Genomic DNA, 15,630 nt, shown 5'->3' with positions numbered 1-15,630 from the left:
TTTATAAAAAAAAAAGGTTTTATATAGTTTTTTCAGTTTTTATATCATCTGTGTGAATATGCAGCTTGGAGTATTCAAAGCTGATACAACATGAAATTAATTAAATGACAGTAGTACGGTGTTCCATATTCTCGGACCTCTACTGTATAACAAATGTTGAATTGGTGGCTAGAAGTTCAGAGACAGAAAGGTAAGTGGAGGTCATTATTGAATCTTGTTGGATAAGAGTGGATGTCAGATGAGAAAATAAAGAAACTATGGAAAGTAGAAGGAAGATCTTGCTTGTTGTTGATGAATTTGTGTATGAATAAGCATGTTTGAAAAATTCGAGAACATTCGCTGTGTTGGGGAAGAGTGGAGGTGTTTAGCCCTGAGTGTCAAAAGAGGTTTAGAATGATACGGTTCTATCTCCGTTTAGAATGATAAGGTTCTATCTCCGTTTAGAATGATAAGGTTCTATCTCCGTTTAGAATGATAAGGTTCTATCTCCGTTTAGAATGAGAAGGTTCTATCTCCGTTTAGGGCAGTTCAGAGATATTGAGCCGTTTGAGCGTCAACGTTTTTACATTCCATTATGTTTTGTGAGATGGAACCTTTGTATTTTATTAATTACTAACTCAAAAATGTCAACATTTTAAAAATAACACCACACAGGCATTAATAAACACCTAATGGATCAGATTATGTAAAAAAAAACTCAATTTTGACAAACAATGGAGATATACCATATAATTCTAACCTCACGATTTAATTCCAAAAGGCCTTCTTCAACATGTTAAACTTTCATGTGCCTGAACAATCTTGTATTGAGCTAGCTGGTCTGAAGTCATCAATGAGAGGGAGAGAGTGAGTTATCTTCATAACAGATTACACATTGCCCTCTGTAATTGGTGTGTGATATTGTATCGATCGACCCTCAAGCAGCCAACACTCCAGACATGATGGCAAGAAAGTGTCTGGGGCTTTTAGCACCTCTGCAAAGTGGTGTTGGAAGCGATGTGGTCACTTCTAAGGCCAGGATGTTTTTTTCCTAACAATGTGACGTGATCGGGACACAATATCTTTCCTCTACAACACTCAGTCATTCTTTCAGATGGCAAAACATTGTGAGTGCTCTGATTTAACTCGCAGCAATCAGAGATGTGACATGAATGAATGAATGAATGAATTAATGGTCTTTATTGTAATTAATACAGTACAGGTACCATACAACGAAATTTAGGAGGGGGGGCTCCCCTGGTGCTAGGAAAAAATACTAAAAACAAGTGAGCCAAGGGTAAAACAAAAAAAGAGAAAAGAGCTGGTTGACATAAATAAAGGCTATGTACACTATCTACTATACAATAAAACACTGTGCTGTACACTATGCTATGCTATAAATATCCTATGCTGGCTGTAATTTGCCACCCATGCTACTGAAAAAAACAGTAAACAGTAATTAACATCAGTTTAGGGAGAGTGCAGAGAAAGGTCAGTTACTGTAAGAAATATAGCAACAACAGTTTACAGTTTTTCCTGGTTGTTTAAACAGATTCCCTGATTCACTACCTCACTCCCTCAAAATCCTAAACACAAATCTCAAGACTCACACACAAAATGCTAAATCCTACACTTCCTTTGCACAAGCACACTTTGCCCTCAAAACTCAAGCACAAAATGCTAAATCCTACACTTCCTTTGCACAAGCACACTTTGCCCTCAAAACTCAAGCACAGAATGCTAAATCCTATACTTCCTTTGCACAAGCACACTTTGCTCTCAAAACTCAAACACATACATCATACGAGTAGACATTCCAAGCACTCATTGAACACTGATGTGCAAAATGGAAAACACTATATATGAATGGAAAACACTGTAGGAATGCCTTAGCAGTGGAATCAGGACTTTGCATGTTCAGTGTTTCACCTGTTGGATGTGAAATATCGACATATATTGTTACTGTATACCCAAAGAGAAAACACACACTATTTTGCCATCGAATTATATTTTATTTGTCCCCCAAATCTATGCATAGACTACTGTATGTCAGGGCAAACATGAATGATGAACCTGAAGGATGAAAACAGGAAATGGAATTACAGCAAATGAGAATATATAAACAAACGTAAACAAAACAAAACTAGGCTGCATCCTCCCTCTGGTCCCTGCCTGGCCACAAGATCTCATCCACAATCATCCAAATTGATGATTGCAAAGTGCACAACAGCCTTTGGAGTTTAGGAATGTGATTGGCAGTGTGTTCTGAGTGAACATCAGGAGTGGAAAATCAGGAAGAGTGTGCAAGATATGGAGAATTGTGTTTAGTGAGCTGAAAGATGTGTGGTATGGAATGGGAAGATGTGTCTAAAGCAGGAAATGTGTGGTATGGAATGGGAAGATGAGTCTAAAGCAGGAAAATGTGTGGTATGGAATGGGAAGATGAGTCTAAAGCAGGAAAATGTGCTTGGAGTTTAGCAGAATTGGTTTAGCAGTTGGTAAATGAGTTAGAGATTGTGCACATTGTGTCTGATGTTCCCAAAAATCTGTTTAAACAACCAGGAAAAACTGTAAGTAGCTGATTAGTTGATATTGATAATGCATGGGAGTGATGTTGAAACATGTTTTTAAGTGTTGTTGAAAATGAGGGACTGATGACATTTTTTAATAAAGCAAAGGACCAAACCATGGATCAATAATGAATGACATGTTTTAATGTATTTAGAGCCAAACAAGCAATGACAAATCTGAACTCTCTTTATAGGAAACAAGAGAGAGAGAGAGAGAGAGAGACAGGGAGAGCGAGAGAGGGGGAGAGAGAGCGAGAGAGAGAGACAGGGAGAGAGCGAGAGAGGGGGAGAGAGAGGGAGAGGGAGAGAGAGAGAGAGAGAGAGGGAGAGAGATAAAGAGAGAGAGAGAGAGATAATGAAAGAATTACATGTTTTAATTTATTTAGAGCCAAACAAGCAATGATAAATTATCTGAACTCAGTAAAACGAAGGATCAGAAAGTTGTGTCTCTTTATAGGAAACAAGAGGAAACAAAAGCACAAGGATTATCCACAGACACTTTAAGCAACTCGGTAAAGCAGAAGGCCTATAACAAAATACAGAAATGTCAGCCTAACCATAGATTTTGGATTACATCAGACTATCCCAAGATGGCAGATGGTTTCAACACTTTTTTAATTTATTATCAGCCTGCTTGTCTTGGTCTATATGGTGACACATTACATACAGCTGGAATCAATATATTTCAGAATTATATTATTATATTATTATAATTATAATAATTTTATATAACAACAGGCCACTCTTTTCCATAACAATTTCCAACAGAAATTCTGTGTACTGTTTGATTTAGAATATCTCATACATAAACATGTACGTGGTAAGTATGGTTTGATGGAGTCAACCGTAAATAGTAGTCCATACATTCTACACAAAACAAATGTTGTACGGTAATTCATTCTCTGTTTTTACAAGAGCTTACGTCCCCCCCCCCCTCATAATGATGACAAATAGGCTGCTCTTGTTGAAAGAGCAGTATTGATCAAATTGTTTGCCACTGAGAACTAATTGAGCCGGCAATCAAAGTCATTATTCATGGATCCATTGATTTGTTGTCACTGAACGTCCCAGGGTTGAAAAGCTGCAGGCTACAAGTGTGTAAAAAGCACACAGACATTAAATTAAATGGAAAATCGGCAAACGTTGCCCTTAACATCCCTGCTTCCACTTATGTACATTGATCTTATAAAACACGAGGGGTAAAGACCTCTGCTAGCTTCAAGCACCACAGACAGACACCCACCCACCTGTGTCTGGAATGACAGGGGGGGGGACTAAGGCCCTAACGCTAACCCCATAAGAATTGAAATGTCAATGTTCAATGTGCCGATAGTTAAGACCAAGAACACAAACAAAGGAAGGAAAAAACAAACACACGACACCAACAATGACATGTAATCACCCTGTCCTACCTACAGTGACGTGCGTGTGTGTCTGTACGTGTCTGTACGTGTCTGTGCATGTATACGTGCGTCCTCCCTGTTCCAGTGCTAACTGACAGCACACCTACAGGGGGCCAATACACAAGATTAATTGGGCCTATAAGCATCACATGTACACATCTCAAATAAACACCTCACAATTACCTGAACAATGGCCTACTAGAAGATTAGTATAAAGCGACAAAAAATGACATTAGAGCGACAAGCCCCATTAGTTGCCAACACATTAAAAGAGCATCCATGGGCAGATTAGGAGCACATTGGAAAACAACAACAGCTGTAACGCTGCACGCTGTGGAGGGGAAAAGGTCAGCCGTTCCCTCGAGATTTGCATAAACAAAATGTGAATATGGTCTAGGAATATCACAGCTCTATATGATACTGATATATGACGACGCATATGGCGATAATGGCCGATAAGTGGTTGTTAGCGAGGCACAGAGGACTTCTCAACCTGTTGCTGTGCGTTCAGGCAGAAAAAAACTGAAGAAGAGTGAGTCAGTTGGGAGAGTGAGTCAGTTTGTAAAGTGAGTCAGTTGGTAGAGTGAGTGAGTCAGTTGGTAGAGTGAGTCAGTTGGTAGAGTGAGTCAGTTGGTAGAGTGAGTCAGTTGGTAGAGTGAGTCAGTTGGGAGAGTGAGTCAGTTGGTAAAGTGAGTCAGTTGGTAGAGTGAGTGAGTCAGTTGGTAGAGTGAGTCAGTTGGTAGAGTGAGTCAGTTGGTAAAGTGAGTCAGTTGGTAGAGTGAGTCAGTTGGTAGAGTGAGTGAGTCAGTTGGGTAGAGTGAGTCAGTTGGTAGAGTGAGTGAGTCAGTTGGTAGAGTGAGTCAGTTGGTAGAGTGAGTCAGTTGGTAGAGTGAGTGAGTCAGTTGGTAGAGTCAGTCAGTTGGTAGAGTGAGTCAGTTGGTAGAGTGAGTCAGTTGGTAGAGTGAGTGAGTCAGTTGGTAGAGTGAGTCAGTTGGTAGAGTGAGTGAGTCAGTTGGTAGAGTGAGTCAGTTGGTAGAGTGAGTGAGTCAGTTGGTAGAGTGAGTCAGTTGGTACTAGAGTGAGTCAGTTGGTAGAGTGAGTCAGTTGGTAGAGTGAGTCAGTTGGTAGAGTGAGTCAGTTGGTAGAGTGAGTGAGTCAGTTGGTAGAGTGAGTCCGTTGGTAGAGTGAGTCAGTTGGTGGAGTGAGTCAGTTGGTAGAGTGAGTCAGTTGGTAGAGTGAGTGAGTCAGTTGGTAGAGTGAGTCAGTTGGTAGAGTGAGTCAGTTGGTACTAGAGTGAGTCAGTTGGTAGAGTGAGTCAGTTGGTAGAGTGAGTCAGTTGGTACTAGAGTGAGTCAGTTGGTAGAGTGAGTCAGTTGGGTAGAGTGAGTCAGTTGGTAGAGTGAGTGAGTCAGTTGGTCGAGTGAGTCAGTTGGTAGAGTGAGTCAGTTGGTAGAGCTACTAAGAACATTTGCACTTTTACCTCGGGAGAAAGATTCACAACACTTTGTATTGTTTTTCTATGTAAAGGAATGTCTTGTCTGTCTACTGAAGATACAGAGCTGCAGAATTATCGCCATGCATTACGATTACTTGCTGATGAATATCGCAAGGCTCCCGTAAAAGCAGATTAAATATTGCACACTAGTAGACATGATATGTATATCTCACCATAGTAGACATTATAAACTCTACTGTTGTAAAATGCATTGAAGAGGTACATTATTTGAAACTCATTCAGCTCACGGTTAATATTTCAGATCGCTAGTATAATCCTCCCTCCCTGATTCTTAATCGTGTTTGAAATGTATTTAATAATGTACAAACAGCTTGTTATATTCCATTATTCCATACTCAGAATAAGCTTGTCCTTGGGCCAGAGGGTATGACATTGAAGTTTCAGTGGTTTCCATAGAGGTCCTCTTGTGTCTCTCTATCTTGTGCACTGGCGGACTCAGGGGGGGCGACCGCCCCTCCTGGTGCCCCCACAGTTGAAAAACGTCTCGCTTAAATGCCCTTTTGAGTGGCTAAAATGAGAGGTTGTGCCCTATGGGTGCCCCTCCAATGGTCTAAATTTGACCATGTGCCCCCACCGTTGAAAAACGTCGCACTAAAGTGCCCTTTTGAGTGGCAAAATTAGACGATGTGCCCTATTGGCTGCCCTTCCAATGGTCTAAATTTGACCATGTGCACTGATGGGGTCCCATGTTGTGCAGTAGGTGCCCTTTTTTTCTTTTCGCCCCTGCCCTTCAAACAGCCTGAGTCCGCCACTGATCTTGTGTATCTCTACCGAGCTGCAAAGTGCTGACCTTCCCCTCTCACTACAACCTAGCCTCGGTGGAATAGCTATAAAGACAGAACATAGACAAAACAAGAGTTGGGCCCTTGGATTCAGGACAGGGCAGAAATATTCCTCTTAAAGGGATGTTCCACATGTAATAATAATAATAATAATTCATTGAATTTATATAGCGCTTTTCCGAGGCTCAAAGACGCTGACAATATGGGAAGAACGGAAAACACAGAAACAACAAGCAACAGATAACATGAGCACATAGAACACAGAGTTAACGAACGGGGAAGGTTGTATGCATGTCCGGGGGGGGGCGGGGGTGGCAGGGATGGGGGAGATGGCTAGGGGTAGGGGAGGCTGTAGGCGTGGGAGAACAGGTAGGTTTTGAGGTGGGATTTAAAAGTGAGGAGTGAGGGTGAGTCTCTGAGTGGTTGAGGGAGAGAGTTCCAGAGGCGGGGTGCGGCTCGTGAAAAGGCACGGTGACCGAAGCCTTTGAGTTTTGAGGGTGGGACAGTGAGGGGAACAATGGATGAGGATCGGAGGGTACGGGTAGGGCGGTGGGGGAGAAAGAGGTCAGTCAGGTAAGGGGGGGCCAGGCTATGGAGGGCTTTGTATGTGAGGATGAGGACTTTGAATTGAATACGTTCTTTGATGGGGAGCCAGTGGAGAGAGTGGAGGACAGGAGTGATGTGGTCACGGGAGCGGGTGTTTGAGAGGAGGCGTGCAGCAGAGTTTTGGACCATCTGGAGTCTATGGAGGGAGCGGGAGGTGATGCCGGTGAGTAGGGAGTTGCAGTAGTCGAGGCGGGAGGAGATGAAGGCGTGGATGAGGGATTCAGCAGCGGGGGGGGAGAGGCAGTGTCTGATTTTTGCAATGTTTCGGAGGTGGAAGTAGGATGTCTTGACAATGGAACTGACGTGGGGATCGAATGAGAGGGTGGGGTCCAGGATGAAGCCGAGGTTGCGAGCCAGGGGGGAGGGGGTGATGGTAGTGTCGTCAATGGTGAGTGTGATGGGTCCGGTTTTATTGAGGGTGGATTTGGTGCCGATGAGGATGACTTCGGTCTTTTCACTGTTCAGTTTGAGGAAGTTGTGTGTGAGCCAGGTTTTTATTGCAGAGATGCAGGTTTCGATGTGAGTGAGGGGTGGGTTCCGGGTGGAGTTTGTGGTGATGTAAATCTGTGTGTCATCAGCGTAGCAGTGGAAGTCCAGGTTGAATTGGCGGATGATGTGACCGAGGGGGAGTGTGTAGCAGAGGAAGAGCAGGGGGCCGAGGACTGAGCCTTGTGGGACCCCCTGTGTGACAGAGGAGGAGGAGGAGGTGTGACCAGAGAGGGAGATGAACTGGTGTCTGTTGGTGAGGTAGGAGGTGAGCCAGTCCAGGGCGGTGCCCTCAACACTGTATCTTACAGATATTCAAGGCACTAGAATTCGATATAGAAAAACATAGAACATATAGTGACGCATACAAGCACAGAAGCAGCATACAAGGCCACATATTAAAAGCATTCCTAAAGAGGTGGGGCAGTGCGTTACAGGAGGAGGCCCGGTCACGGTCACCAATCAGTGACACCAATCAGTACAGATGATTTGTCCAGTTTTGTCCCGATATATTCGTCTGTCTATAAGGAGTAGCTCAGTGGCTCTGCATGATCTAACCAAGAGGGATCGTGTAGATGGAAAAGGACAGAGGACCAAGGACATTGTGTAGACAGTACCATAGAGTATATGTGACAGTTTGTCACAATGGAGACAAACTGTTGTCTGTCAGACAGATATGGGGCCAGTGGAGGTCAGTGACGCCTCAACCTATCAGTGTGCTGTGGTTGACTGTCAAATGCTGCACTGAGGTCCAACAGGATTGGAAAGCTTAGATAGCCTGAATCAGCCACCAGTAGTAGGTTGTTGGTCACTCTGACAATGGCTGTTTCAGTATTATGATGTTTTCTAAAGCCAAATGTATCTTAAACACACTCCCAAAAAAAACTTGAATCAAGGATATCTTACAGAAATGTTGTTTCTAAGTCATTTGTCCATTTTGCTTTTGTGATATGGTATATAAACCCATTTGTTAACCTTTATTTTTGCAAATTAATTAATAGGGTACTTGCAACCAGGAGACAGTTATTAATACTTTATAAATGCACTTATAAATGCTTCAAAAACTGCACCCTGGAGTGGTTGCACAGTGCTTGCACAGTTGGGAAATTGTATTTGTTTGTTTTTATACCATCTGTGTCTGTATAATTACTCTTAATTAATGTACTCTATCTAACTATACCTCTATGGTAGAAACTTACTGAAACTTACCGAAACGTACTTATATGGTAGACACTTCCTGATTCATTGGTATGGCAGGACCTCATTGGACAACAGCGATAGTAGACCAGTTTTCCTGCTTTTCAATAAGAGCCCCACAAAGTTTTCCCATATATGATTCTCCAAGCCTCTCTGCCTGGGTACACTTTTATAATAATAGAACACATTTAGAAAACGGATTAACTGACAAAAACATGATAATCATGATAATTGTCCAATAAAGCAATAGTAGTTACCGTGGTCATTTACATCTAGCATCTATCTATCTCCTATAGCTTTGCCTCCTTCACTTCCTGTTTCATTTTTAGTAAGATTGGTTCAGCTTTCTCTGCCTGAGGCGTGGCATGTTGTCTTGCCTCCCTGGAGTATCAGTGTTAAACAGATGGCCATGTGAAATCGATTTGTCTCGAGTGTTGTTGCAACACCCTCATTGCAACAGTGTCATTGGGGAGATGATAGTCCAGCTGGGGTAAATGTTAAAATGGTAAATGGACTGCACTTATATAGCACCTTTTTTGCTGCTCCAAATCGCTTTATTCACCCATTCACACACACATTCACACACCAATGGCGGCAAGCTGCCATGCAAGGCGCTGGCCCGCTCACTGGGAGCAATTTTGGGATTCACAAGGACAAATAGACTGAAGCTCAGCTTCTACCCTAGGGCCATTCAGGCCATGAACACAGCAAAGACCTAGGTTCTAGGCCCTGGACAATCTAGACAATTTGATGGCAGCTACTAGATTGTAATCATAAGTGCAATATTGAAATACAACTGTGAACATTTCAAACCTGCAAACTGCGACACTTTAAATGAATGTGCAATAATACTATGTGCAATATGACAACCCTTGTGTACATAAGGTTCAGAGATAGGAAATGTTAGGATATTTATAGCATAGCATAGAGTACAGCACAGTGTTTTATTGTATAGTATAGAAGTATAGTATAGTGAATAGTGTATATAGCCTTTATTTATGTAAACCAGCTCTTTTCCCTTCTTGTTTTTAGTAATTTTTTTCCTAGCACCAGGGGAGCCCCCCCTCCTAAATTTCGTTGTATGGTACCTGTACTGTATTAATGACAATAAAGACCATTCATTCATTCATTCATTCATTCATTCATTCAGTGTCTTGCCCAAGGACACTTCAACATGTGGCCAGCCGGGGCTCGAACCGCCGATCTGCCAACCGTGTGATCATTAGGTGGCGACTCTACCTCCTGCGGTTTGTCCTTGTTCTAAGTTCAGGCAAGAACGTGTCGTCGTGTGCAGAAAAAATGTCAGCATTTTGAACGACAAATCGTATCAAGTACTGATGCATTTATTTATCTGTGAACAATGTATAGGCTACTTCTCTAATTTGATTGTGTACATGCATAGCTTCTTAAACTCTGTTTCTAATGGTAATGCCACCATTACATGATATTGCATCAATTGTATTTCAGTCAGCTTGTCAGTTCAGTGAGTAAAAAAAATGTGACAGGGTCTGTTCAAAAAGTCCTCAAGTAGGGCAATGTCATTTTTCCGTTTTTTCCAGATTATAAAAGTGCAGATTGTAAACTTTCAAATGTGTCATACATTGAAATCTGAAAATAGTTGAAGGAAAATACAAAACAGCCGCTAGTAGGCTAGTGCTAAAAAGGAACATCGCTTCAAACATCTAACTGCATGATTAGCACAGGACAACATGCTGACGGAACATCGACATGCTAAAAACACATAACTACACATAATTAGATGATCACAATCGTTGCTTTTGAACACGTCCTATAATGTACGTTCGTTTACAAGCCATGTATCGCTTACCCAATAGCCTATGGCAGACGAGACAGTGAATCCAATTCACAGATTATAAGTATTTAGTGATCCTAAAATTGTTGTTTGTTATATCGAGCAAATATATTATGCATTTTTAAGAAGCTTTTTTCTGCCCCGCGGTGGTGTAGCGGTCTAAGCACTGGCCACTAGTGCAAGCTGCCCACCGGGGACTGGGATCGTATCCCAGCTCGCCAGATCCGGATATGGCTGGGGCACACACAGGGAGCGGCATATTGGGCGGCCGCTCCCGAGGGCGGTATAGGAGTATTTCTACTATCTATCTCTTCTGGGACTGCCGGCCACGGGGTCGTGCGGCGGATCCTTCGCAATAGGCAGGGGATAATTGGATGCTAGGTTGGGTTCAATTGGCTACCAAATTGGGTAAAAAAAGGGATAAAATCTGAAGAAAAAAAAAAGAAGCTTTTTTCTCATTTGCGAGAGAATTGCCATGCAGACATTTTCACCATGTGACCGTGTCACATAACTGATGCTTAATGAGGAGGTGATCCAGTCAAGACAATCGATAGGAGAAAACAAAACAGTTGAAGTACTGTAGGACCAGGGAGAATCAGCAGGGGTAGGAAATCTTATGGCTCACAAATTGTTTTTAAATAATCCACTTGTAGAATTTATTCAAGTTTGATCAACACTGTGACAAAACATAAATATCCACACTGTTATCAATGTCTAAATGAATGCAGAATAACACTGTACACTAATTGTTTGTATTTATTTAGTTATTCTGTCTGATTCACGACCAAAGCGAACATTTACAGCAACTTTTGGTGGTATAACAACCTATAGTACAAATAGTGCATTGCCACTATACTTCAATAGGCTATACATCAAATATAGGCAAAATATGAATGGAACAATACTTAAAGGTGCTGCTTTTGTACATTCAGGTTGGACATACAACAGAAATACAAATATTCTTATTCATAAGTGCCGAGTCTGTCAGCACTGTGACCATGTGGTCCTCCTGTCGTAAAACAATATTATATTAGCTTGTTTGAACACCAAAGGAAAGGTCAGACTTACCAAGCTTCACCAAGATTTATAGAATTATTATTATTAACATCTTTTTATTAGGATAAAGCACCTAAAACAAAGCTAAACATCTTGATTCATACTTTACTGTAATACATTTGGGGTTCTCGTTCGCCACTTCTGTTTCACATGTTTGTGCTTCTTCTTTGTTAATTCTCTTTGGGGAAAAATAGTTGCAAACTAACACTTAGTAAATCTGGATGAAAGCTCAAGGACAATCTATCTACAATAATATGACTATAATAGCTACGAACATAACGTCTCCGGTCAACTCCCTCCAGTTATTCGGTTGTTAAGTCGTGACGTGTTTCCGGGTCCAACGTTGCCGCAGTAATAATAATAATTCATTATATTTGTATAGCGCTTTTCCGAGGCTCAAAGACGCTGACAATATGGGAAAAACAGGAAAGTGCTGCTGTGTCCCTTGTTGTATGAATAGATCTGAGTCTAAAAAAGGATTGAACTGTCATTCTACCGCTGTAGTACACTGCTACTCTGGTGGAGGGAAGTTTTTATTTGGACCCGGAAATTGCTAGTCTGACCCGGAAGTTGTCAGACTTAACAACCAAATAGAGAACACAAACATTCCACAGCCATCTAAAACGGAGTCTCGTCCGCTTCACCTCAGACGAATACAATCTATCTCTTCCGTCACAGGCATGGAGGACGTCCGCAGGTCCGTCTCCGTCTCCACAGTCTTCCCGGGGGCGTAGGTGGACCTCCAGTGCAGCAGCACGATCCTCTTCAGGTACTTCACGGTGTTGTTCTTTACGCTGACGAAGCAGAAGGTGTTGATCATGCTGTTGCTCATGGCGACGCATTCGATGATGTAGAACGCCACCAGGGAGTTCCTCTGGCGGGAGATGAGCGTGGGGTGGAAGTCGCGGAGGATGGTGTAGGTGTAATACGGCGCCCAACACATGATGTACGCCGTCAGGATCCCGATCAGGACCATGACGGTCTTCCGCCGGCAACGCAGCCTCTTCCTGATCTGCTCCGTCTGAAACCCCGGGACGGCCTTGAACCAGAGCTCGCGGGAGATCCGCACGTAGCACATCGTCATGACGACCACGGGCCCGGCGAACTCCAGGGCGAAGATGAAGAGGAAGTACGAGCGGTAGTAGGCCTGCTGGTCCACGGGCCAGATCTGGGCGCAGAACACCTTGTGGGTGGTGGGCTGAGAGGCGGTGGCGCCGCTGTGAGGGTACGTGGTCTCGGAGGCGAAGTAGGCCGAGGGGATGGAGATGAGAACGGGTATGATCCACACACCGGTGATCAGAAAGTAGGCTGTCTGGTACTTCATACGAGGCCTCAGAGGGTGGACTATGGCCATGTACCTGAGGGCAGAGAAGTTTTTATTTATTAATTTGTATTAGGCTAGGGCTAATAAATATGCTTGTAGAAGTATTTTTGAGTGTGCTGCTAGTACTAGAATTCTAGTATGCCGCCAGAATTGCCATCTTGTGGTCAAGTCAGGATGCAAATTTACAGCATGCAAGTTCAAAACATACTGTTTCTTTATTTATTAAACATCCATTCTCCTCCAAGATTTACAACTTTAAGGCCACATTCGGTATATGCTTCCATAGTTCGCCACCTTACGAACTGCAGAATGTAAACCAACTGGAGATCATACTGGGCTGAACTAGATAGCCTAACTGTGGAAATTCAAGCAGGCTTGTTCACTAACCATCAGAGCGACTTCTATCAGCTCTCTGGCTAACATTAGTAAACAATGTATAATCTAGCATGACTCAACACTCAAAACCATCACGTCCCGGTATCTCTTCTCGACAGAACGCACACTAATGTAATGGAGTAAATGGACATAACGTAGCTACGTTAGCATGCTGCTGCAAATGGATGCAAATGTTAAAAGCTGCACATTATTCGAAATACAAGTGGACTTTTTACATTTTTTATTATCTCCATAACTTAAAAAACTCACCTGACGCCAGAAGGGCTTTCCCTCACTTAGGCCGCATTCGTAAATTTGCTCTGAGAGCGCCGGAGTGTCCACGTGACTGCCTCTTGTCCAATCAAATTACTTAGTTCCATTATAACGTTGAACCCAGTGTGCGCTCCGGCGAATTTACGAACGCGGCCCTAAATGACACCATTTAAATTGGTGTAACAACATAGCAACAACTTGCTACGTGCATCCCACGATTTCACTCAAGAGGGCACTTTAAGCACAATGTTTTCAACTGAGGTGGCAAAAGTGAGTGTGTTTCTGCTTGTTAATTTTTTATGTTCAAAAGAAGAAGTGTCTTCAGAGGGGCAACTCAGCCAATCAGGGTAAACGGGCTGTTGCCCGGGCAACAATAGTGCAAAATACTGCAATTACAATGGATTCGGTGAGTAATCCCCACTGCAGTGCTACTTAGTTAACTATAACACTATTAACTCTAACACTACATTGTTAGCAGGCTCACAAAACAAACTGAGTTAGTTGACGATAGCGATGTTAGCGATGTGTCATTGATTTTCAACAACGCGGAAATGTATTCACATTTTTTTGAAAGAACATTAAATCGGATGCCGACATGTGGACCAAAACACTAGAACGTGTCACAATCACTCGTTCACTCGTTTTATTTTTCTCTCTCTCTTTGGCCGCTCCACGGCTCTGTAGATAGTTTGGTAAATCTAGCTCATAATATTGACCCCTTTAGAGAGAAATCTAAGGAATCCCTTTTAGAGAGAAATCACAATGTGTACTGCAGACTGAATGTGAACATGGCATGCCAAAGACAACATGTTGTTTTCATGTTCAAGTTCATTGTTGTGAGGTAATTTGATTGGCTGGATATAATAGACCTTCGCAATTGACTTGTTTTCGTTTCAAAAGCAATTTCAACATACAGTATACAGCATTCAGATGTGGTCTGGATCTTCACATACTTGATTTGATTGCTTTTTGTCCAAATGGGCCTTGCATCCCTGTTGATACGCATTCCTGAAAATAAACAGTGACTTTTCTTTCTCAACGCTGTGGTATGAGTGTTGGCAAAACATTAATTCTAAACACAGCAGGGCCAACTCAGGAGATTAGGAATACAGACATAAAGCTGTTTAATTTGTGGAACTGTAGAAAACTTCAGGTTTAATTATTGATAAAACTTTGGATGTCTAGAGGTGACATAACGATTTCCAATCCATTTATGCATGAGATTGTGTATCATGCCTGAGGCAATGGGTATGTTCATCACAGGATGGCTGATTAAGATATATTGCAGATGTGTCTTAACCTTCTTAACTGACTTAATCTCTCTCTCTCTCTCTCTCTCTCTCTCTCTCTCTCTCTCTCTCTCTCACACTCTCTCTCTCTCTCTCTCTCACACTCTCTCTCACACACTCTCTCTCTCACACTCTCTTTCTCTCACACTCTCACTCTCTCACTCTCACTCTCACTCTCTCTCTCTCTCACACACACACACACACACACACACACACACACACACACACACAAACCCGTCATTAAAACAACCCTGGGACCGACCTGTCGACAGCGATAGCCAGCAGTGCATTGGTGGACACGTAGAGGGACACAGTCCTGAGGTAGTTGACCGAAGCACACAGCACCAGGCCGTGGTCCCAGGACAGCTGCTTCACCACGTAGTAATCCACCAAGAACGGGCAGCACACCACCGACACGATGAAGTCCGATATGGCCAGGTTGGCTATCAGCAGGTTGGTGAGGTTCCGCAGCTTCTTGTACCGCGCCAGAGTGGCGATGAACAGGAAGTTGCCTACCCCGCAGACCAGCATGATGCAAATGAGGACCACGGCGATAACGATGGTGGCCACGAAAAAGGCCCGTCCCTGCGTGGTGTCGGGCATCTCGTTGTCGGGTACGCCGTAGTCCGTGTCGTAGTCTGTGTCCGAGAACAGGTCCGTATCACCGCCCGGGAGCTGATCACAGGGATCGGTGTACACAGCCACCAAGTGGGTGATGTTAGGGTCTCCCATGGTTACAGGAAGAGGGGTTCTTGGTTGGCTAATGTAAATTATGTCAGTTTACAGCTGTCACTTGTTGTTAGAATAACATCTGGTATTTTTTTGATCATGGTGGTTAATTTCCTCCAGAAACCATTCATTTCATGAGTTAGGGTTTTGTGCCTCGGTGATGCAGGTGGATGAGGGAGGAGGAGGTCTTTGGACGCCAGTGTAAGACTCCACATGTCAGTCAGACAGCCGT

At 43.0% G+C, this 15,630-nt stretch overlaps 1 protein-coding gene across 1 annotated transcript; it reads right to left on the bottom strand.

Annotated features, from left to right (window-relative positions):
* Positions 1-12,048: 12,048 nt before the first annotated feature.
* Positions 12,049-15,401, bottom strand: prokr1b (prokineticin receptor 1b; the record flags this gene model as incomplete). Its single annotated transcript, XM_080549049.1, has 2 exons — positions 12,049-12,766; positions 14,932-15,401. The coding sequence occupies 2 exons, from the start codon at positions 15,399-15,401 to the stop codon at positions 12,049-12,051; spliced, it is 1,188 nt and encodes a 395-aa protein (XP_080405175.1).
* Positions 15,402-15,630: the final 229 nt, after the last annotated feature.

This window comes from Nansenia antarctica, assembly GCF_963989245.1.
Source record: "Nansenia antarctica genome assembly, chromosome: 19".
Lineage (NCBI taxonomy): Eukaryota > Metazoa > Chordata > Actinopteri > Argentiniformes > Microstomatidae > Nansenia > Nansenia antarctica.
The sequence above is the reverse complement of the archived record's forward strand: the minus strand, read 5'-3'. Positions and strand labels throughout refer to the sequence as shown.